Raw genomic sequence first — 25,792 nt, 5'->3', positions numbered from 1 at the left:
TGTGTTTGAAGTGTCTTCCCAGATTATCTTACGCATTCTGCACAGACTTATCCGAGAGAACACTTTCTGCCCATTTGGATTTTTGTTTAGAAGAGACTTTATAAACGAAAAAAAATCAATTAGTGGAAAGTGTCGTCCCTGATTAGCCTGTGCATTCTAGTTTTCCCAGATCTAGGCTCAAATAATTAAAGTAGGGTACGGACAAATCAATACAAAAACATTGGTGAACGTACTATCATTTTTCTGTTTATTATAAAAAATATGCTGATGTCTCAATCCAAAACTATGTGTCAATCAAAATATGTCTTACCAAAATACTCAATTAAAACCTTACACAAGTATGTCAATATAGGCTTTGCACAATCTAAAATCATACACAAGTATGTAAAGTAAAGCTATACACAATCGTGTAATAATGCACAATACGTTAAGCTAAAACAATAAACATTCATTAAAAAAAGCATAATGTAATAATTGTAGCATAAGCCCAACCCAAATATGTCAGCTTAACAATATAAAATAATGCAGCTACTGGTAGAGCATTATAAAAAAATTGTAAGGAATGAAAAAACACAATGATGTCAGCTTAATCAATTCACAATCATGTTAGCGTTAACGATAAATTACCATATTTGCTTAAACTTCATACAAACACATAAGCACAAACAATACATAGCCATTTCAGCTTACACAATAAACATGTCTGCTTTAACAATATAAAAGCATGTCATCTAAAACGATACATAACCATGTCAACTTAAACATAACATAACCATGTCAGCTAAAATATAATGACCATGTTAGCTTAAAAAATATACAAATACATCAGCTGAGACAAAACACAACCATATCAGTTTAGTCAATACATAAATATGTCATCTTAAACCATATACAAACACTTCAGATGAAACAATACACAACTAAATCAGTTTAGTCAATACATAAACTAGGCATCTTAAACCATATTCAAACGCATCAGCTAAAACAATACATGAACATGTCAGCTTAAACGATATATAGTCATGTCAGTATAATCAATATGCAAACACTTCAGCTAAAACAATACATAACCACGTCAGCTAAAACAATCCATGAACATGTCAGCTTAAACGATATATAACCATGTCAGTTAAATCAATATGCAAACACTACAGCTAAAACAATACATAACCATGTCAGCTAAAACAATCCATGAACATGTCAGATTAAATGATATATAGCCATGTCAGTTAAATCAATATGCAAACACATCAGCTAAAACAATACATAACCATGTCAGCTCAAACAATACATAACCATGTCAGCTTAATCAATTCATAACCATGTCAGCTAGCACAAAACATGTTAGCTTAAACAATATAAACACATGTCAGTTAAAACAAAAAATATCCCAGTCAACTTAAAAAAACATAATCATGCCAGCTTAAACAATACATAATGCTGCAAGCTCCAACAATATACAAATGTGTCAACTAAAACCACACCTAACCATGACAGCTTTAACAATATGCAAACATGTCAGCAAAATACATACAGACTGTTTCTACAATCTATTATTAATGTAAGCCTATTTCATGAATATTTGCACAAATAAATCCAAGCTCATTTAAACAAATTTTATTTGTCCATATTTTTGTTAAAAAGATGTTTTGGATTGCACATTTTCAAGTTGTGTATGATCATAGGCCACGAAAATATTGGATTGAAAATTACATATTAAAAGTATTTATTATAGTTGTAAATTAAAAGCAAGTCACCAAATGTATTTAGTGACTTGACTCAGATAAAAGTAACAAAAGTCAATTCTAATAAAATGTGTTGTTGATAAAGTTTAAAAGCTTCAAACTCACAGAAAAAATGTGTTTTAAATAAAGTTTAGATGGCTTAAAAACATGAGTACGTGTTGCATTATCCTCTCCGTGGCTCATAATTAAAAGTCAATTAAATATGTTGTCTATCAGTCTTGATAATATCAGGTGTCTGTTGCAGAACATAGAGGAACTGACAGAGACCTATGACAACATTATCGGTGATGTCTTACTGTCCGCCAGTGTTGTTGCCTATCTGGGACCATTCACTCTGGCCTACAGACAGGTGAGTTGTCATTATGTCCCAGTCCTTTGTCACCTTTTAGCTTGCTTAATTACCTCAACTGAGCATACAGTAAAGTCAAAGCTTTATAGTTGAATGATTTGAATGCAACTTATTTGAAAATTATATAAAACAAGGAAATATGAAATATCTTGAGCTGTTTTGGGGTTATTCAATAGTGTTGCGTTTGAAGTGTGATTGAGTGTTTGCTTCTATCTAACCAGCCTATCAAAGTCACTGAGTTGTAAACACAAAGATGCTGTCATTTTCCAACATTCCCACAATTAGTGTCCCCGTGTGTTTACTGTAGTAGACAGACACCGGTATTGGTCTGTCTACATCATCCTTTTCGGTAACCACTTCTGCCAGTCTCTGTCTACCATCTCTGTCAACCTGGATGATTTTATTAGACACGAATCCACATACCAGAACTTGCCCCATCTCTGTCACATGGAGGCCATGGAGTAGTAACTTATCTCCCGAGTCCAGTGAACCCATCTCTGTCACATGGAGGCCATGGAAGGCTAACTGATCTCCCCAGTCCAGTGATGGTTCTTTCATTATGGAGATTACTGTGCCATTCTTGGACAGCGTGACTAGCTGGTTAGGGCCATAGCACACCAAGTATATCCTCTCTCCATCAGCACTCACTGCACAGGATGGCATGGTTTCTAGGAAGATAATAAATAATATATGTGTATTATATGGATAATAATAATAACAGATTAAAACACTTAAATTGGCTAAAAAATTAGCAGGATGATTAATTTCATTCACTTTTCATTTATTTATTGATATTGATCGTAATTATGTTGTAGGACATTATGTTTTGGTTTGGTATATAGCTCAAACGTTAGATTTTACTTGGAGAAATTGAAAGATCCAGTGATAGCAGAGGTATTTCAAGCACAGATAAATTGCAGCCCTGAACATCTTAGACAATGACATGACACCATAACCAACAACAACATCAGTGTCCCATTGAAATTGGCCGAAGAAGTGCTTGGGAGAGAGAGAATGAAGAACAAGTTATGGGTGTCTACCAAAGTCATGGACCTATGTGACAAAAGAAGAGAGCTGAGGCATTAGAAAGCCTGGACTCAAGGGCAAATTACCAGAAAGCAAACAGGGAGGTAAGGAAGAAGATGAAAGATGCAAGGGAGGAATGGATTGAGGAAAAATGCATCATCATCGACAAAGAGATGACTGCAGGAAGCAGTAAAAAGGCATACAGCACCCTCAAGACCCTCACAAAGACCAGTCAGCCGAAGTCCAGTGTTGTATCAGACGCTGATGGGAATCTCCTTACCGAGAGTGCCGCAGTTCTAAACAGATGGACTGAATTCTGGAGTGACCTCTACAACTACGTGTTTTAACCAGACTCCAGTCTCCTTCAGAACGATCCCAGACCAGAAGCATATGACGAAAGTCAGTCCATACTTAAGGCAGTGGTGGAGGAGGCAGTGTGTAGTCTTAAGGCAGGAAAATTTCTGTCCCTTCTAAGCTGATTAAGCATGGAGGAGAGGCAACAACTCCAGCAATGACAGCACTATCCTAAAAGATCTGGGAGGAGAAGTGGCCAAAGGAGTGGACCCAGTCACTTGTCATATTCCTGCTGAAAAAGGGTAACCTCAAGTTGTGCGAGAATTACCGACCCATTAGCCTCATCAGTCATCCCAGCAAAGTCATGCTGCTTATCATCCTTAATCATTGAAAAGTAAGGCCAAGGAACTGGTGGCCGAAGAGCAGGCAGGATTCAAAGATGGGCGGAGCAAAGTGGAACAGATCTTCAACTGCAGAATCATCATTGAGAAACACCTGAAAGACCAACCTGAGCTCTTCCACAACTTCATTGACTTTAAGAAAGCTTTCGACCACGAGTGGCATGATGGCCTATGGCATATTATGAGAGGATTCAAAATTGACGAAGGGCTGGTGCAAGTCATTCAAGAACTCTACAGAAAATCCAGCAGCGCAGTACTTATTAACCAAAATCAGGGGGACTTCTTCAGGACATCAGTGGGCGTCCATCAGGGATGTCTGCTCTCTCCCGTCCTGTTCAACCTTTTCCTTGAGGAGATAATGCAGGAGACTCATCATGACCACCACACCTCTATCTCCATCGGTGTAAGACCATTCTCTAACTAGAGATTTGATGAAAACATTGAAGTGATGGGTAGCACAAGCAGTGAACTTCAAGATCTCACCAACAGACTCTATGAAAGAGCAGGAGCATACATGATGGAGGTCTGCATGGAGAAGTTGAAGTTCATCGTGAACAGCAAGACCAACCAGTGCAGACATCACCATCAATGGCAAGGATCAAGAAGTGTCAAGCTTCACGTACTTGGGCACAAGTAAGGTACCAATACCGCTGAGGTCCGAATAAGAATTGCAATGGCAGCCAGACTGAGCAGGTTGTGGACAAGCAGTTCTATCAGCTTCCCCACCAAGTACAGGCTCTACAAGTCCCCCGAAGTCTCCATCTTACTCTATGGCATCAAGACCTGGACGCTTCAGGCAGATAAAGAAAGTAGGATACAGGTATTTTAATGTCCTATACGGAGCACAAGACCAACGACTACTCCTGAACATGACTGCAACACTTGTTGGTCCACAAGAGCCCCTACTTGTGATTGTCAAAAAACGAAAGCTTGCTTGGTTTAAACAGGTCACCAGGCACGACACTCTGTGCAAGACTATTAAACTAGATGGAGGTCAACATCAAGGCCGTAAGAAGAAAAGTGTGATGGACAATGTAAAAGCGTGGAAATCTCTTTCCATGGATGAATTACTCTCAGCAGAAAACAAAAGACCTGACTGGAGGGGTATTTCTGTAATGTCTTCCCTTATTTCCTCCTAACAGCAAAACTGGTCAAAGGATTGATGATGATGATAGCTAACATTTTTTATTCCCCAGTTCAAGTGGTATTTTATTGTATTTAAATTATCTCAGCTTATCTGATATCTGTGCCATTTCTTGACACATTTAAAAGGAACTTGCCTACTATAGACCTACCTAGCATTGCCATTTCTTCATATCTTTGTTTAAAATTTGAAATAAGAGACTACCCTTCTATTTGTATCTTTTAATTACACAATGTCTACATTTCCAACATCTGCTTGTTAGCCAGTGTATACATGTTCTTGAAAAATAACTTGAAAAGTAAAATCCCAATCTAGTTTCATTGCAATCAGGATAGATGATAGATATTTCTGTAATCTAGCAGATTTGAAGTATAATTGTATACCTAAACACTTTTGTTTTTTTTAAATAAAAAAATGTTTTGAATTAAAGCTGATTGTGTATTCAATGTTTTATTTTCGAAGGAAACATGGACCTTGCAAAGTATTGCGAAAATATATGAGGTTATAATTGCCTTTTCTCTTACCTGCTGTTACCTCATACAACTTGCTCACAAGTCTACCATCCACAGTGTAGTGGAAGAGTGCTGCACCTGATGTGACGTACAGGTTTCCATGGTGATATGTGAGACCACTTAAGTCATGTTCTAGCTGCAGTGTCTTGTCTTTTGTCAGCTGACCATTAGTCAATCTGACGAAGTGGATCCCATCAAACCTCAAAGCAACAGCCACCAGACTGGAATCAATGCTGCACATGGACAATGGTAGACCAGGCATGTCACAGTAGGCGTCAACTGTGTAGTTGTGATCCAGCAGCTTTACTCTTTTGTTCAGACTGTCGGAGATGAGTACTTTTCCTGTAGCTATCTCACAGACTCCTGATATACAGCAGGTTTCTTTATCTTTCTTTGCTCTTATACTATACTCCTTAGCAGCTTGTACTTTGATGACTTGGCTCGAATGAGACAACACGCTTGGCTTGTTTTCTTCATGAGGGCCAGCTTTGTCTACAGGAGTTGTTTGGACAGGTATGAACATTTTGACTTGAGATCGTTTCGCATGCTTTTGGTTTTGTCTCGCTGGTTACTGCTTCCTGTGTTATACTTTCTACATTTTGTGATTGCCTCTCTTTGCTAACTATTTGTCCCAATCCTGAGAGAGCTGACAGGGTTTTCTGTATGGTTGTATCTGGTTCAAAGGTCAGTGTCAACTCATTCTTTGCTTTAAGTTTTTGCAAAACTGCTTCAAGCTTTTTTGACTGGTCAAGGCATTTTCTGTACATGACAAATTGGATGGTTTCACTTTTATTGTTGATGTTCTGCCAATCGTTTTGAACACCTGTCATTGAATTGATGGACTCGGAACATGCTTCTTTATCGGTTTCTATAGATGAATGCATGGTTGACCGTAATGACTCTAACTCCTTGATGGTATTCCCCTCTAGTTCATCCAGAGAATCATTGATTGCCTTTCGTAAAGTGTTGATTTTTTTCAGAATGTTCTTGTAGGATTTTTCAAGGGTCTTCAGTCTTTCATTTAAGTCATCTTTTTTCTGACACCATTGGGCTAGCAATGTATCAAGGGATGTTGACAACTGCTGGAAATCCCCTTTCTTGCACAAGGCTTTCACTTTATCAGTAATGAGTACAACATGAGTGCATTTCCTGCAAAGGAAATCCAAATTCTTTCCGGTAAAAAAAGCAACAGATTTACTTATGGGTTATAAGCTACTAATTGAAAAGAACAAACTTCTTAAACAAAGCTATGTTCTTAGTATTATTTGGTATGGAAGATGGTAAAAACTTTTAACTTACAGTGAAATTTGTCCAAACCAAAACCTGTGAAAACAGAATACCTATCTTAACTTAATAGATTTGTTGGTATAGATTTTTCCTGTTAATTTGATATATAAAAAATAAAAAAAATAAAAACCTGTTCCAAATCGAATACTTAACCGTTTAATAACAACTTGGATCTTAATAAATCTTACATAATTTGAATAACGAACAGGTTTTCCGGTCAATCATGATACCGATTATTGTTGACTATATAATACACAAAGCATATAATTGCCACAGGTATAACTGTGCAGTTGTGCAACGCCGGATTCGGCTAGATTTTGGAGAAAAAACTAATCATTGGTGTTTTACATGCAAAGCTGACTCATATAAAATTCTTTTAAAATCACATATCCTGTCAACGTTATCATTTTAAGTTATGCTGAATAAAAAACTAGACTCTGGTCAAATAGATAAGAGAATAACCCACTTTCTAATTTTCATATTGTCTTTTATCTTGTAAACATGTTTACGAACAACTCTGAGTAGGACATATGTAAAGACAGTAATCTTTGCTTATTTCACAATCAGGTTGAAATTGGCAAGCTATTTTTATTGGTATGTTAAGATCCAAGACTTAAACTTTGTTAAATCATTACCAGTAATGTTAAACTGGGTAATGGTTAAAGAGTTTTAGTACTTACTTGTGATTGTTTACGAGGCAGCTTGTGCATATTAGTTCATTGTGGTCCTCACAGAATACTTTCAGTTTCTCGTTCTTATGTTCCTGACAATGCTCTACACGCCACTGGCTTATGTTTTCTTTTCCTGATGTAACATGCTTGTTGAACAGTAAGTTGTGATGCTTCACACATTCACCGCAGAAACATTTAGAACATTCATCACAGTTAAACTCAGCCTCTTTATTGATGTCCTTTCCTTGACAACTGCAGCAAGAAAAGTCAAACAACAAATCTGATCCACTGAGGACTGAACTATTCAAAGTTGAGGCCATTTCATTCAAAGCAATAATCTGTATATTGAACCTTTTTCACATGACAAGTTGAATCAAAGTTATTTATTGATTAAGGTTACTGATATCTTATCACTAAAAGAATTTGACAGGTGAGCATATATTTAAAGGGGCAATTCAACTCAAAATGATGCTAAAATTACAATTTTTATCATTCCACCGCATTGATATCTGCCTGATATAACGTTGCCTGATATATTTTTTTATATCATGGTTAACAGCAAGTTTTTATATTAGTCATGTGTGGAGGATGGTCATATTACTCTGAATCAACTATAAAGTAATCGTTTTTAGTAAAATCGAATCAGATTCAACAAAACAAACAATTTGATACCAAGATGTAATAGATTTTAAACACAAAATGCAACACAAACAGCAAAAAACAATTTTTGCAAATATTAAGTGTGCGTGCTTATGACGTCATTATTAGCACATCAAACAACAAAGTCATATTCTTTCCCGCTAAAACTGCAGCTTGTTAGTGATTTTTTCATTATTTATTTAAAATCAGATAGAGGTATGATAAACAGAAAAACAGGTTACTGCCTGATCTTTTTGTAATATATCAGGCTCGGCACGAAATAAAATAATGGCTGGGCAAGGCTCGCCGTTATATTATTCTAAGCCTTGCATGATGTATTACAAAAAGATCAGGCAGTAACCTGTTATTCTCTATATTTGCAGTTAAAACTGAGAACAGTGGCTAATCAAGGGAAATGACAAAAGTGACCGTTGTAGACAGATGACTGTTGTTCTCAGATGACCACTTCATAAATCGTTGGTCACTTGGTAGTATTACTAGGTCATTACCCCACCCTGTTGTTTGCACACAGTGTAATGCAAATAAAAGCTCATTGCCGATAACTAAATATAATAGCATAATTAAATTCTATTGAATAATACAAATTATACATTGATTGAAATTCAAACGTATTGTTAAACTTATGAGTTTATCAATGATAATATTATTGTTTACCCATGCATCTCGTTTATTCTGTAAATCCGACAGTTCATTGTAGTTAATTGAAAGATATTTTTAAATTACAGTCGTCAGGTGTCATTGAAGTCATGTCAGAAAAAGTATAAATAGCGGATTTGCTGTTGCAAACCGATAGTACGGCATAACAGTATCGTTCACATTCATAGAAACAGACACTAAAAGCTTATAAAAATGTATTTGAACACAAACATCACACAATCAGCTTATCTATGCTAGTCGATCCAACGCATTTGGGTTTCCCGGACTTGCAGAAAACAAGTGGTGTTAGCTTTTTTCATGAAATTGAAAATAGTATTTTTTGTTATAGTAGTTTTACATGAACAAATCCACTTGCATACATGCTGAAAGTTTGTTATAATGGTTGCTATTCAATGTCTGTCTTGCCAAAATAGACTATCACTAATCCTTTTATGGCCTGCCTGCTAATAACAGCACTTGCTAGCTAAGTGTTATTGTTAACACCTTATCAGCGAGGAGAGATTCTATTGATTTTGTCATGCTCTCAAGCTATTGCTATATGACTGCGGCCGCTAATTGCTTTGAATACAAATTATTATTGTTACTTTATTATCCCAGAAAAACAAACATTCTCAACACCCTAATATTTGTTTTCTCACAGCGAGTCGCATTTATCACATCAAAGGCAGTTACCACATTCAGATTCTTTACCCGCAAAATAGAAGCACAATAGATGCTATGTCATCAGAGGTAAAAGACAACAATGCAGATTGATTTATCTGTTATCATTTCGCAACTTAAAACAACTGAATATTGTTCTCAGTTCAAAAATAACTTTTTTAGTGAAATATACTGGCTTGTTTGCATTTATTCTCAATTGTTATATAGAATGATTTTCGTCTGGGGGAATCCAGACTGACCATTGTCTGCTGTTGACCACTAATTTCAGTTGACTGCTAGGTCAGTTTTGACTGTACTGTAATGAAACATAAATGTATGTAATCATTTATAACATTCATTTTGATTTTGTATTATCAACATCGGCAGTTTGATTTGCCTGGTTCTTAGCTTAGCTTATGTGAAATTCTTGTCATCAAAACAAACTATGAGATGATGATTGAATCAATTAAGAATTAAAAAAGAAAACAATAACCCATTTCAGTTAATATCACTTGTTAACTCATTTTAAATCTTTCAGTCTTAAAAATTAATTAAATAAGACATGGTAATGAGTTAACCAGCAGGGTTTCCCCCAAGTCTATAAGGCTTGTAACAGTAATTTTTATTAGGGGTGATGTTGGGACACTACTACAGTGGGGATGGATCCAGTGATCAAGACAGACACTATGTTCATAATGCCATGGTGACTTAAAAATTAAATTAGGCTCTCTCAATTGCGGAGACCAATGAGTGCAAAGCAATAAACTGTTTAAGAAGACCCTATTCTCAACTGGAGGTGGTCTTTTCAAAGATAGGGCAGTTACAAATTAAATGTGGGTCTCTTGATTCTAAGACTCGTGAATGCAATTACAGGATTGCAACTGAAGACAAAGAGCGAAGCATTGTAATCTGATATGTGAGCTGAAGGCAGGTTACTATGTTTCTGTGTATTTTTCATTACTGTTTGAAGCAATGGTACACAATACGTAAGCCGTAGGCTGATTACCATGCTTGTGTTTCCTTTTCAGGACTGTTTTAAGCAATGGTACACGATGTGTAAGCCGTAGGCTGATTACCATGCTTGTGTTTCCTTTTCAGGACTGTTTTAAGCAATGGTACACAATGCGTAAGCCGTAGGCTGATTACCATGATTGTGTTTCCTTTTCAGGACTGTTTGAAGCAGTGGTACACGATGTGTAAGCTGTAGGCTGATTACTATGCTTGTGGTTCCTTTTCAGGACTGTTTGAAGCAGTGGTACACGATGTGTAAAGAGAAGGAGATACCTGTGTCGGAACATTTCTCACTGCATGGGACCCTGGGGGATCCTGTGAAGATAAGAGACTGGCAGATAGCGGGCCTGCCTGTTGACAAGTATGCACGATGGGCTTGACATGAATATGTAAATGCTTATCTGAGTGCAGATTTTTCATATTTGATTTGTTTTTATTGCTTAAAGGATGGCTGTACATGTATTTGGTTTCAACCATTGAGATCAGAACCAGCATTCACTTTAGAGACTGTAATAATTTTGAGAGTGCTGGTTTTTCTTGCTTGACAAGATGAAATTCTCTAAGTAGGATTAAAAAGTGTTCTTGAAATGCTTCTAAGTTGGGTACCCACGTGTTAATCAGATGCTTCAATGTCCCCTATTCATATGTTGTGATCTTAAGTGTATTTGTTCTTCAAAAAAGTTTCTTAATTTCCTTAAAATGTAATTTTTCAATACTGTTCAGTTATCTATTAAAAGCTTCTACCCTGCTTTTAACACCATCTGCATATGCGTTATCCACAGTTTCTCCGTGGACAATGCATTGATAGCAACAAGCGCCAACCGATGGCCCCTTATGATTGACCCCCAGGGTCAGGCCAACAAGTGGGTCAAGAACATGGAGAAGTCCAACAAGTTAGAGGTCATCAAACAGTCGGACCAAAACTTTACACGCTCACTGGAAAACTGTATACAGGTAATTTGTTTAGTGTTCACCATGCTTTTAAGGTCCTTTCTGTGATGAAAAACTATATGTTTTTTCTTCTCGACATACATTACCCCTAGAATGTTTACTTTTTTTTAATGACTTAGATAGCCTTACCACACTAACTGTAGTTGAGGAACTCAACCCAATAATGGAGCCTGACAGTAATGCTAAATGCATGCACGTTAAGTGTCATCCCAGATTAGCCTGTACAGTCCTTAGGGATAACACTTTCCACCTAAACTTGATTTTCACTAAGAAGAGACTTCTTTTCAATGAAAATACTATTAAAGTGTAGTGTTGCCCCTGATTAGACTGCACAGGCTGATCTGGAACAACACTTTATGCACATGCATTAAGCCTGGCATGCATTAAGCCTGGCATGCATTAAGCCTGGTTTTCACAGAGCAAGGCCAATCACTTTTGTTTTTAGTGTTTAATTGACAAAGATTTCGATCACTTTATAGAATAAAACTATTTTGTTGCCCACCAGTTTGGTAACCCGTGCCTACTGGAGAACGTGGGCGAGGAACTTGACCCAATTCTGGAGCCAATCCTGCTGAAGCAGACGTTCAAGCAGAGCGGGCTCGACTACATGAGGATAGGGGACCAAGTGGTCGAGTGTAGCAAGGACTTCCGCTTCTACATCACCACCCGCCTCCGTAACCCACACTACCTACCAGAGGTCTCCGTGAAGGTGGGTGAAGTAGTCACCATGTTTGTATTAATCAAGTGTTGATAAGTCAAGGTTTGGTCCCTTATAAGATTTGTCATTTATTTTTACCTACAATTATTCAAGGAAGTTTATCACACTTTCTATAGTCATAACTGCGGTTGCTTTGTCATGTGTAAACAATAAACAATTGACAAAAATTCCGCTTCTATATCACCACCCGCCTGTGTAACCCTTACTACCCCTCTGAGGTCTGTGTTAAAGATGGTGGAGTAGTGGGTGGGTTTGTGTACCTAGTAAAATAAGATTATTAAACGTGGAATTCACTATGTTAGCTTTTTGCATAAGGTAGTTGATTGAACTTTATTGTTTGTGAAGGTAAATCACTCTAGACCTTTGATAACTCGAGCATGTTCGTCATCTCGAAGCCACCTCAAGAAAAGTTTTTGTTAAATAATATATATTAAAGAGTCAATTAATTATACCATAGCACATTTTTTGGAATCATTCAAAAACAAAGAACATGCTTCAATGTTATGATTACATTAATTTTAAGAAAAAGTGAATGAAAGGTTCAAAATTAACAATATTATTAAGATGCCCAACCCTACCCAAATTTTAGAGATCTACCGGAAATACTCTTAGTTTGACACATAAAAAGAACTAGAAGATAAGAACAATAAGTGTCGATAATTTAGATACAAAAAATATTCAAAAAGTACAGGTGTCCAAAAATTAAGAGACAAAAAGTACATGTGTTCAAAAAATAAGATATACTCTACAATATTGCATTGACGATCTGGTACGGGTATGGAATGTGAATAGCGTCAATGTGAATAGCGTCCATGTGAATAACGTCAATGTGAATAGCGTCCATGTGAATAACGTCAATGTGAATAGCGTCCATTGTTTCAATAATAGCACGTGCTTGTAAAATACCTAGCAGTGTGTGATTAGTTACTTGTATCAGTTTTTTTTCCCAGCTTTTTGAGAAGATAGACGATGGATTTGAAATTGGGAATTTTTTTGGCATTTTCAAGAAATTGTGAAAATAAATTGGGATTTAAAACTACATGAAAGAGTTCAGCATCTTAAATCACAAACACCACAAACACCATCATGATCAACAGTTTTCCACATAATAAGCTCACAGGAAGTGTACAACCATGTATACATGGCCTCATATTTTTGCAAGGAAAATAATCTTGCATCAGGCACCATTTTATTAGGCTTCTTCTCAATCTCAAGAACTACTGGTTTCAACATGTTGAATATCAGTCAGCACATTGCTTTTGGAAATAAACGATGACATTACAAAATTGCAAGGCATATCATACATACTACATTCTCCAATTGTCCTCCAGGTGACCTTGTTGAACTTCATGATCACCCCCCTGGGCCTTGATGACCAGTTGCTAGGCATCGTGGCTGCACGGGAGAAGCCAGAGCTGGAGGAGAAGAAGAATCAGCTGATCCTGGAGAGCGCGCACAACAAACGACAACTCAAAGAGATCGAGGACAAGATACTCGAGGTGCTCTCCGAATCGGAGGTGAGAAAATGTAGAGTAGATGTTGTATATGGTCATGATCCATGCTCTAAGAAAGCGGGCTTTTTGCATGTGCTTTAAGTTTCATCACATATTAGTCTGCGCAGTCCACACAGGCTAATCAAGGACGACACTTTCCATCAAAACTGGATTTTTTGCTAAGAAAAGACTTCTTTTTAATGAAATATGCAATAAAAGCAGAAAGTTCGTTCCTGATTAGCCTGTATACAGGAAAATCTGGGATGTCACTTTACGCAAATATTTAACCCTGTTTTCTCCAAGTGAGACTGGTATATATTTCTTGCCAGTATTTTCAGTATGAATTTATATATAATTTGCCTGTCTGCATGTATAGATAATCACAGAGTAAATCTCAATAGATTGATCTCTAATATTCTTTAATGTGTGATGGAAACGATGTATTTAATGCAAAGAAACACAAATTTACCAACATTTTATGCGCCCTTAAAAAAGAAAACTACAAACAACACAAATAACTATATTTGAAGCCACTATGAAAGGCTGAAATGCTTGAATTTATTCAAGCAAAATTGTATATGGTGTAGAAATAATTATTACAAGGCAGAGGAAATTTCAGACATGTATTACCTGGTTTAACCTAGTAAAAATCTTTCCCATATGGTTTTTTATATTACGGTAAGTATATAGATAAATATATATATTTCTTAATTATACATGTTCTATATGATTGTTTGAATGGTTTCTAGGGCAACATTCTAGAGGATGAGACTGCCATTGAAGTGCTGTCATCCAGCAAGGTTCTCTCCCTTGAAATCTCAGAAAAGGAGGTTATCACGTCAAGGACTGAGATCGAGATAGATGAAGTACGCAATGGCTACAAACCAGTAAGTAGATCATTGATTGAGGTAGATGAAGTGCGCAATGGCTACAAACCAGTAAGTAGATCATTGATTGAGATAGATGAAGTAAGCAACGGCTACAAACCAGTAAGTAAATCATTGATTGAGATAGATGAAATACAACGGCTACAAACCAGTATGTAGATCATTGATTGAGATAGATGAAGTACACAACGGCTTCAAACCAGTATGTAGATAATTGATTAAAGGGGCCTTTTCACAGATTTTGGCATTTTTTAACTTATTCATTAAATGCTTTATATCGATAAATGTAAACATTGGATCGTAAAAGCTCTAGTAAAAAATCAAGAATAAAATTAAAAAAAGGAAAAGAACATTGCCCGGACCAGGTTTCGAACCAGTGACCCCTGGAGTCCTGCCAGAGTCCTGAAGTAAAAACGCTTTAGCCTACTGAGCTATTCCGCCGATTACACTAGTTGTTGTATTTTATACCTTATAAAAGCAATCTTCGTAGTTTCACAAAATTTAACGACAAAAACAGAACTCTCCAAATTATTCAATCGTTTCGCGTTGCAACGCTTTATAATTTTTAGGTTTTAAAATCGTCAAAAGATGCATATAATGGCTATATTAGACCATGGTAAATGTTCAGTATTACTGTTTCCTCACAAATATCATAACTAAAACGAAAATTTGCGAATCTGAAACAACTTTTTTCAATTTTGTCAATTTACCAAAGCGTGAAAAGATCCCTTTAAGATAGATGAAGTACGCAACGGCTATAAACCAGTAAGTAGATAATTGATTGAGATAGATGAAGTACGCAACGGCTACAAACCAGTAAGTAGATCATTGATTGAGATAGATGAAGTACGCAACGGCTACAAACGTGTAAGTAGGTACAATATGAATGAAGAACGCAATGGATACAAACAAGTTAATTGATTATAGAATGAGAAATAAAAGAAAAGAGGAACAGTTTGATCGTACCCCACACCTGTTATAAAGGGACGAAACTGACATTAATTGTAGAATACTATTGAAATTATTTTCAATTTTATTAGTTGTACTAAGACCTGCATTTTACAGACAAAGGCATGAAGCTTTTTATTGTACTTTTTATAGAAGGACAATAGACATGATAACAAATTAAAAGTAAGTGTTTAAATCTCTCCTTATGAAAATTGGTCTTTTTATTTGCAGTTTAGCGTCACATTTCTGTCCTTCATCAATTCATTGTGACTAACGAGAGTGACAGGGTTAGATTAATTATTTTACTTAGTGCAACAGCATTCAAGGTTGCTGTTTGTTTCATATACCATATAAAATATTGTGATGAACATTTCAGGTGGCCAAGCATGGCAGCATCCTGTTCTTCACAATATCCGACCTGGCCAACATCGACCCCATGTACCAATACTCCCTCACCTGGTTCATCAACCTCTACCTCCAGGTATGTGGTCTCCATTAGCAACCCAGGCCTCGATTTCTCTTAAAGTCTGTTTGTCCTGTATTACCACATGCTCAATTTGTTCATAAATGTGCGCAAAAATTTCATAGTAAATGCTACATGCATTGAAAGAAAATTAAACTTGAAATAAAGAACTTAATATCATTGTTTGCAGCCATATCAAGTTAAACATAGACATTTGAATCAATGAAATTGACAACTTAAGCCATTTATTACAAACAAAGAAAGCAGATTTCCATTTCCTGTTGTAATATGCTAGCATTACATCTGTTTCATGCCTATTTCAGCATAATGATGCAAGTTGATGTTTTTAGACATTTCGACATAAGCAATATGACTGCTTAACATACTTCAGAATAGGGACTATGACTGTGATCCATCAGCAATACTGCTGGCACACATATTTCAGCATCAGCAATGTGGCTGTTGTACATATTGCCATTACTGTTGAAAATGGCAGAAAATCCAAATAAACAAACCAATTGGCAAAAGCATTTTTTTTTGCGTATTTGAATCACTGCTGAAAAAAGTAAATACAAGTACATGTATTTGAGCATGAAAAATATCACTGCCGCACATAATTCAGCACCACCAAATTTCTGTTACTGTTGAAAATGGCCACAAAATTTCCAATTAACAATAAAAAACATCAGCATAAGCAATATGGCTGTCATGCATATTTCAGTCAATAACGAACAGCAGCCGGTCACCTGTTCTGGAGGAGCGTCTAGAGAACCTTAACAGTCACTTCACATATAGCATCTACAAGAACGTGTGCCGCTCACTTTTTGAGAAGGACAAACTGCTCTTCTCTTTCATCCTCTGCATTAGTATTGAAAAATCCAAGTGAGTTCTCCAGTGTTGTAGTAGCATCTAAGTTTAAACATATCGCAATTTTCTGCTCAAAATTAGGACATTTCAGCAAAATTGTTTGATATCATGGCGTGACACTTCAAAGCATTCGTTCATTACACTGCATAATGCAATATGAACAGAAATTACTTACATTATTAATATGTATGACATATGCATGATAGCTAAAACATAAAATTTGTTAAAATAATTTGCATTAGCACTTGAAAAGCCAGTGCAATGTTTAATTTTTTATGGTTACACATATTTCTTTATTCTAAAACATGAATTGTTTTAATGTGGTTATTGTATTTGTGACTTTTAATTGCAAAATAATCCATAACCTAATACAAAAGCTTTACTAAATCATAACTTTAAGAAGTAGATTTGCTCAATACCTTTCTCCTCTGCAAATCTGAAGAGGCCAGCCATCGGGTAACTCTGTTCAGGTTTTATGCTGTTTGCTGCTCATCAGTATCTTATGGTTGGAAATGAAGGCTTTAAAACTTGAATCTACTAATAAAGGTCTTAAATTTAATGTGATTTTCTAAGGCACTTCAACACAAGATTATAATTTATTTTTAGGGGCATGATCAATGACAGTGAGTGGCGGTTCCTGTTGACAGGAGGCGTTGCCTTGGAGAACCCTTTCCCTAACCCCGCCCCTCTGTGGCTGGCAGACAAGTCCTGGGGCGAGATAGTCCGTGTGTCTGATCTGCCTGCATTTAAAGGGTTCATGGAGCAGTTCAAGATGAATGTAAGATTGAAAGAGGTGTATGCTTGAATAGTAGATTAGGTGTTAATTCAACAAAGGCTTTATCATGTATGTTTCACAGTTTAAATGACTATATTATAATTAATTGTTCTGTTCTAAATATCTTTTATTACAAAGCTTACTATAAATTACAATATAATGGTGATGTTAATCTGATATGGATTGGAAAATGCAGTGCATACAAGAAACACAAGCCAATATCTCTTTTCTACATCCTATTAAACCAAATAACAGCTGTCCTGTATAATGTGGCAGACCTTTTTAGCAAGAGTTTGGTTTCTAGATTGAATGGGACATTCTTGAAAATTATGTTTATTATGATGGATAACATGTAATTTAAACATCACTTTTGTTCCTGGTGTGTAACAAACATGCATTTAACTTTATTACTTTTTGTACAGTATAAAAGAAAGCTACATGCACGGACACATAAGCGAACATCTTTTTTGGTGTAAGTTTTAAATAAAAACATACATACATTCAATGCAGTGACAACATGTTTCTGTGCTAAATTATGCAGCAGTTCCGCGTTAAAGGTATGTAATAAATAGATAACAACACAGGTATGGTATGCCACCAGCAAGTATTGGCACACCTTCAGATAGGTAACAGCACAGGTATGGTATGCCACCTACAAGTATTGGCACACCTTCAGATAGGTAACAACACAGATATGGTATGCCACCTGCAAGTATTGGCACACCTTCAGATAGGTAACAACACAGGTATGGTATGCCACCTGCAAGCATTGGCACACCTTCAGATAGGTAACAACACAGGTATAGTATGCCACCTGCAAGTATTGGCACACCTTCAGATAGGTAACAACACAGGTGTGGTATGCCATCTGCAAGCATTGGCACACCTGCAGATAGGTAACAACACAGGTATGGTATGCCACCTGCAAGTATTGGCACACCTTCAGATAGGAAACAGCACAGGTATGGTATGCCACCTGCAAGAATTGGCACACCTGCAGATAGGTAACAACACAGGTGTGGTATACCACATGCAAGCATTTGCACACCTTCAGATAGGTAACAACACAGGTATGGTATGCCACCTACAAGCATTGGCACACCTGCAGAAAGGTAACAACATAGGTATGGTATGCCACCTGCAAGTATTAACCCCTTAAGGTAGGTAACAGCACAGGTATGGTATGCCACCTGCAAGTATTGGCACACCTGCAGATAGGTAATAACACAGGTATGGTATGCCACCTGCAATCATTGGCACACCTTCAGATAGGTAACAACACAGGTATGGTATGTCACCTGCAAGTATTGGCACACTGTCAGATAGGTAAAAACACAGGTATGGTATGCCACCTGCAAGCATTTGCACACCTTCAGATAGGTAACAACATAGATATGGTATGCCACCTGCAAGTATTGGCACACCTTCAGATAGGTAAGAACACAGGTATGGTATGCCACCTGAAAGCATTGACACACCTTCAGATAGGTAACACCACAGGTATGGTATGCCACCTGCAAGTATTGGCACACCTTCAGATAGGTAGCAACACAGGTATGGTATGCCACCTGCAAGCATTGGCACACCTGCAGATAGGTAACAACACAGGTATGGTATGCCACCTGCAAGTATTGGCACACCTTCAGATAGGTAACAGCACAGGTATAGTATGCCACCTGCATGTATTGGCACACCTGCAGATAGGTAACAACACAGGTATGGTATGCCACCTGCAAGCATTGGTACACCTTCAGATAGGTAACAGCATAGGTATTGTATGCTACCTGCAAGTATTGGCACACCTGTAGATAGGTAACAACACAGGTATGATATGCCACCTGCAAGCATTGGCACACCTTCAGATAGGTAACAACACAGGTATGATATGCCACCTGCAAGCATTGGCACACCTTCAGATAGGTAAAAACACAGGTTTGGTATGCCACCTGCAAGTATTGGCACACCTTCAGATAGGTAACAACACAGGTATGGTATGCCACCTGCAAGTATTGGCACACCTTCAGATAGGTAACAACACAGGTATGGTATGCCACCTGCAAGTATTGGCACACCTTCAGATAGGTAACAGCACAGGTATGGTATGCCACCTGCAAGTATTGGCACACCTGCAGATAGGTAATAACACAGGTATGGTATGCCACCTGCAAGCATTGGCACACCTTCATATAGGTAACAACACAGGTATGGTATGCCATCTGCAAGCATTGGCACACCTGCAGGTAACAACACAGGTATGGTATGCCACCTGCAAGTATTGGCACACCTTTAGATAGGTAACAGCACAGGTATGGTATGTCACCTGCAAGTATTGGCACACCTGCAGATAGGTTACAACACAGGTATGGAATGCCACCTGCAAGCATTTGCACACCTTCAGATAGGTAACAACACAGGTATGATATGCCACCTGCAAGCATTGGCACACCTTCAGATAGGTAAAAACACAGGTATGGTATGCCACCTGCAAGCATTGGCACACCTTCGGATAGGTAACAACACAGGTATGGTATGCCACCTGCAAGTATTGGCACACCTTCAGATAGGTAACAACACAGGTATGGTATGCCACCTGCAAGTATTGGCACACCTGCAGAGGCATCCTCTGTCTCATGGCACATACTAGTCATGTCATATCCTATAAATACAAACAGCTGAGTATAGTAATGATGCTTTTCTCTTTCAGATTTCTGTGTGGAAGAAGATCTATGACTCTCCCAGCCCCCAGACGGAGGCCCTACCAAGCCCCTGGCAGGAACGTCTCACCAAGCTACAGAGACTCATAGTGCTGAGGTGTCTGCGGCCAGACAAGGTTAGTGTAGCCAGCATTGTTCCCTGCATAGGTTTTTACATTTTGTATAAAATGTGGAAACAGAAGTACAATTAATGAACACCTGTTATGCCCCTCCCCCTTCCCTTTGCAGCAGGAAGCATATAACTCTGTACATTTGTAAGTCTATTTTTCTGTTTTGCGATAACTGTTTAAAAATATAGCTAGGCACCAAGTCAATATATTGATGGATCTTAAAAATCCTTGGCAGTAATGTAAATCGTCATAAAACAATGTGTTGTATAACACCCCCCCCCCCCCCCCCCCCCCTGCCACAAAGGATAATGTCACATTTAAAGGTTATAGGTCAAAGTAAGTCATGAAAAAACTTAAAAATTACTTGCACAGCCATATTTTTATAATATATTGATGGATTTTACAATAACTTGGCACAAATTTAATCACCATAAGACAACATTTGAATGTAACATTAGTTTCAGTTTGTCAAAGGCAAAGGTCTAACTAAGAGATCAAAGGTCAAATTTGGCTATAAAACACATTGTCCATGCTGTGACTTTGTTATTGGGCATGCAATTTTAAAATGGCTCACCAATAATGACCATCATAAGGACGAAATTTTGTACATGTATACTTTGTCTCAAAGGTCAATGTCACATTAAGGTTAAAAAACCATTTTGGCACTAAAACAGCTTGCATTCTTCATAAGTGGAGTTTTGATACAAAAGTAGAATGTTGGGTCATTCATGTCTTATGGAAACATGAAATAAAGTATATTTCATTTTATATTTTACTTGCAAAGTTTTCTTGCCTTTTTTGATGGCAAAAATCATGATCATGATGATATTATTGATGCTGATGCCGATTATGATATTTATGATGATTCCACTGATGATAATGCTTACGATGATGTTGGTTATGATGATAATGATGATATTGTTGTTGTTCTTGTTGATGATGAAGATGATGATGATGATGATGATGATGACAACAGCGCTAATGATGATGGTGACAATTAATGCATATTTATTAAGCCCTGTTTTCCCATTCTGCTAACATACCTGCAATTTATGTGCTGGCTGCAGATGGTGTCAACCGTTCAGACGTACATCCTGGAGGAGATGGGTCAGCAGTACATTGAGCCCCCGACATTTGACCTCTCTCTGAGTTACGAGGACTCCAACTCTTCCTCCCCGCTCATATTTGTTCTCTCCCCGGGCGCCGACCCAATGGCTGGCCTCTTCAGATTTGCAGAGGAGAAAGGTTGGTATCCTGTAACTAAGGTGTTTGGGTATTCTGTGAAGCAATGTCTATGATATGCTTTGAATTTGTTTTCTTGAAATTGTTTAAATTGTTGAGAATTTTCATTTCTACTAAAATGGATCTGATTAATACAAAAAAAGGTATAAGTGTCCGAATATACAGCATTTAGTAATGTTTATGTTATCATCATTTTTCTCGCCTGTTTCTTTATAACAAACAAGAATTAAGAAATTTGTCAGTACCCTAATACTATTTTGAATGTGTTTATTGGAAGGTACTATGTTACCTTCTATAAAGAAACTGAACAAGCAAAACCATGTGTTTTGTCTCATTTAAGTCATTCAATTTAATTCAATTTGTTTTGAATCCTGCAGTGTTAATTTATGTTTGTTAAGTTTGATACCTATGCCAGCAATACTTCAAGTCTGTGCAATTATTGAAGTCTTTTACTTTTAATATGTTTTTACACCATCTTGATTTCTTCATTTAGATTTGTGCATTATGCATGTCTTAGATAGTCAATAGCATGAAGGTTTGCTGTTTTTTCTCACTTGAGCACATGGTGCTCATGGAGAGATTTTAGGATATTGTGATAATTGTCTTGGATCAGGTTATGCATGCATACATGATTGTGTCCACTTGTTAATGTATTCTTCTAAAGACCTCTGCACCTGAACTGCTGGGCAGATTTTAAAGAAACTGCAAAGACATGTGTGACCTCTTTCAAATTGTTCCAGTCTGCTGCATATGTAGGTTAGCAGAGCTAAAATACATATGTTAATAATGGAAATATTTTTTCTGTTAAACTGCAAGACTCAGCAGTTTAACATTTAGCGTGTAATATTGAATAAAAGTCTTCTACAAAGATTGTTCAAATCATTCCCCTGGGGTCAAAACTGGACATGCCCCAGGGTCACAGAATTTATATCAACTATATTTTATAACTTCAAAAATCTTCTTCCCTGAAACCCCATGGAGGAGGGTTTACATACTTGGTTTGTTACATGGTTTTATGGTCCTCTACTAAGTTTGTTCAATTGATTCGCTTGGAGTAAGAACTGGCCACTCTATATTGGTCACATTATTTATGTTGACTTATAAATTAAATAACTTATCTTATAAAAATATACAAATCTTATATGAAACTACAAGTCTCATATTTGGTATGAAACATCAAAATTTCTGTACAAAGTGTGTTAAAATGGTTCCAATTTTGTTCAGTTAAATCTTGTTTAAAAACATAAACTTTTTGCATAACATTCACTAAAGTTCAAATTAAAAATTTCTGAATTGTATTTTTTCTCTTTGTATGAGGTAACATAACATCTAGAGATTACAGTGATGATAAAATGATGTTAATTAAATTTGTATTGAAAAGGTTTCTTGGCATATATTAAAGTACAGAACTAAAAAAATCCTCATATTGTTTGGGCTTGCTAAAAGTAGCTGATCATCACTTTCACAACAAAACCCTCCAGGTTTAATTTCACGCCCCATGGCGTCACGGCAAACAACCATGATCAGTAACCTTGGAGAATCATCAGACTTGACCCCAGGTCAGTCCTCTGAGGTTGAAGGGGTCAAAGGTCAGGGTCACATGACAGAGGATGAAAGGCGTCGCCGTGTGTCCAGCATTCTTGGTGGAGATGCAGCTGTCATTGCAAATCAAGAACTTCTGGCCCGTATGTTATACAGGCAACAACCGTATATTGTAGTGGTCCACCCATATAAAACGACACGCCTTATATACATGTAAATGCTATCCACTTCTGTACTTGCATCATTTCTTCATTCAATCCACTTGTACTGTGGCATCATTATAGCCATTGTAAATATCTAAATCTGTATATCTCACAACACATGCTTCTGTTTTGTTACCCCAAGCCGCCTTTTCTGTAGTTCTGCACTTAAGACTGTCACATGTACAAATGCTTTCTAGTTTGTTTCTGGGTTGGAACCAGTACTTGATGTCTTAAGGAGAGATCTAAAGAAGGATTCCACAATGGGGAACAAACCCTTGACATCAGAGTGGTAAGATGGACACCATAATTATGCATCAGTGCCCTTGACCTTGGATTGCAGAAGAATATTTTGCATATTTTTGCATTTATTTCCTTCCTGTTTTCTTTACATGTAGAACCATAATTGTGTGTCTTTGTTTCTGTATAAGGTAATGTTTACATTTATTGTGTATTTTTAAGTAGTATATTATTTATTTTTCTTGTACATGTATTATGTATTATGAAATCTTTGTTACATTGATATTATATTGAGATTGCAGCTTCTTGGGACGACCTTTTTGGATTTGGGAATCGCCATGTTACTAAAGATATCACTGTCATGCTTTTGAATGGACTTATGTTCTAATGCAAAATAAACTTTTGCTCTGTAGGGATTCAATAATACAAACATTTGATGCATTCTTTTTGTTTTTACTTTAATGCAGAGCTGATAAATAAAAGTAAGCCGGCATGTCAAGCAAATAGCATGTGTTTGCAACCTTGATTGATGGCAAATTGCATGTGTTTGCACCTGTGATTGATGGCAAATTGCATGTATTTGCACCCGTGATTGATGGCAAATTGCAGTTTGTGGAGTGTTGAGTGGGGTTTGTTTGTATTCTTGCTTTGGATTACATTAACAACATCAGGTTGTGTTGTGGCATGCTGAGTTGTACAATAATATTTTTTTTATTAGTTTACATATTACATGGTCGTTATTTTGGTATCATGTCATAAAAAGGGCTGGGGGTCATAATTATTTTCTAACAGCTTCAAAATGTATAAAAGTTATGTTTGGAAATAAAACGGTTTGTAATAAAAAGCATAGGTACATACATACATTATGATGTTCATATACACTTGTTCTGTGTGTATTAATTTTGGAGAATATAGAGGATATTTGTTCATGTCAGTGTAAGATCGTTTGTTATTTCACGAGTGATCATAGAAAATATATTTTCACAAGTGACGCAGCATCGAGTGAAAATATTATTTTTCTATGATCACGAGTGAAATACATCTTACACTGACATGAAGAAATTTTCTGTTTCTTTTATGCCCCCTTTTCAAGAAAATAATTAACACCTGTTTCCCTTTTGCTGAAAAATTACCATTTCTTGGAGTTTCTCCCGTGGCGTGCCTCAATACATTGATATGACGTCATTTTGTTGACGAAATGACGTCATTTTGTTGACTTAATTACGTCATTATTAAAGGGAATTTTTTTAGTTAAACTCTTTTACAATGTAAATAAACGGTAAAAAAGCATCAAACTAAAAGAAAACGTGTTGGATTCAGTGGAATATCGATTTTGTTTCACGCGTGATCATAGAAAAAATATAAACAAGGATATAAACAAGGGAAGTACATCTGGATATGATAATCTAAAAATAGAAACAGGAACTCCAAAAATGTGTTCTTTTCATCGGTGAAAAGGACAATTGTGTTATTTTCAATGCTGTTATTTCACTGCAGAAATGTCATATTTTATCATTAGGTATATAAGAAACTTAAATATTAATGTTAGTTAACATTATAAAGGATTGAATGTAAAATGATCTTGTGTTTTTGTTAAAGGTTAATTTGTATCAAGTTAAAAAAAAGGAATTGCCCCAACCCACATTTTATTGGTATTAGATGCTGAAAAGTGCACATGGTGAAAACCTGGGTAGATTTGCGTCTGCCAGTGGCCAAGGGTGATAATGATAAGTTCTCTGCTCTGTTTTAAGTTATGTTAGTTTTATTAAAGATCATGTGCTGTTGTCAGCAGAAATGTGTGCATGCTTTAAATATTAGACTGTTCAGAAAAATTGAATAAAGTTATAATTTGCTTAAAATTGGAATCTAACCGTATGCACTTTATATTTGTTCTGTGTAGCATTATGCTGTCATGAACAGGTACAAATGAAAACGTTGACACCTAGCTGAAATGTAGTGTAGCCTGCTTCATTGTAGCTCCACTATTGCCAAAGGCTGAGTTGTATATGGCAGTTGTAAATATGCAAGCAAAGTTTTCTGTTTAAAAGTAGACCGTCTCCCTCTCAGTTTTGTATTTGCAATTTTGTTATGTCTTATTATGTGCTTTTGTCTAAATTATTTATTTTGATGACACTTGAAACAGTATTGCATAAACTGAGTGTGTTATACAAGTAAATTTGATTACATGGCTATATCTTTTATTATGACCTTCTTTAAATATATAGATTATACAATTTAAAAATACC

At 36.6% G+C, this 25,792-nt stretch overlaps 2 protein-coding genes across 2 annotated transcripts in view; one reads left to right on the top strand and one right to left on the bottom strand.

Annotated features, from left to right (window-relative positions):
• Positions 1-25,792, top strand: part of LOC127880583 (dynein axonemal heavy chain 3-like) — a 185,847-nt gene that overhangs the window by 129,855 nt on the left and 30,200 nt on the right. The window contains exons 60-71 of the mRNA XM_052427898.1: positions 1,990-2,094; positions 10,624-10,757; positions 11,179-11,350; positions 11,853-12,056; positions 13,397-13,582; positions 14,308-14,445; positions 15,770-15,874; positions 16,578-16,738; positions 17,330-17,501; positions 20,203-20,328; positions 21,390-21,567; positions 23,046-23,249. Of these exons, the coding sequence (XP_052283858.1) occupies positions 1,990-2,094; positions 10,624-10,757; positions 11,179-11,350; positions 11,853-12,056; positions 13,397-13,582; positions 14,308-14,445; positions 15,770-15,874; positions 16,578-16,738; positions 17,330-17,501; positions 20,203-20,328; positions 21,390-21,567; positions 23,046-23,249 (1,885 nt within the window). The remainder of the gene's footprint in view (positions 1-1,989; positions 2,095-10,623; positions 10,758-11,178; positions 11,351-11,852; positions 12,057-13,396; positions 13,583-14,307; positions 14,446-15,769; positions 15,875-16,577; positions 16,739-17,329; positions 17,502-20,202; positions 20,329-21,389; positions 21,568-23,045; positions 23,250-25,792) is intronic.
• Positions 252-7,812, bottom strand: LOC127880590 (uncharacterized). Its single transcript, XM_052427912.1, has 3 exons — positions 7,439-7,812; positions 5,484-6,620; positions 252-2,762 (listed from the first exon to the last, which is right to left on the bottom strand). The coding sequence occupies exons 2-3, from the start codon at positions 5,992-5,994 to the stop codon at positions 2,326-2,328; spliced, it is 948 nt and encodes a 315-aa protein (XP_052283872.1). The 5' UTR covers positions 5,995-6,620; positions 7,439-7,812; the 3' UTR covers positions 252-2,325.

Source organism: Dreissena polymorpha, chromosome 1 (genome assembly GCF_020536995.1).
Source record: "Dreissena polymorpha isolate Duluth1 chromosome 1, UMN_Dpol_1.0, whole genome shotgun sequence".
Taxonomy (NCBI): domain Eukaryota; kingdom Metazoa; phylum Mollusca; class Bivalvia; order Myida; family Dreissenidae; genus Dreissena; species Dreissena polymorpha.
This window is presented reverse-complemented; position numbering and strand designations above follow the sequence as displayed.

Bases quoted from the DNA above. Each gene is read 5' to 3' on its own strand.
- LOC127880590 (XM_052427912.1), bottom strand. From the start codon at position 5,994: ATGTTCATACCTGTCCAAACAACTCCTGTAGACAAAGCTGGCCCTCAT. The intron at 2,763-5,483 runs GTAAGAGAAAAG...TTATCTTCCTAG, and splicing joins GTTGTATGAGGTAACAGCAG to AAACCATGCCATCCTGTGCA.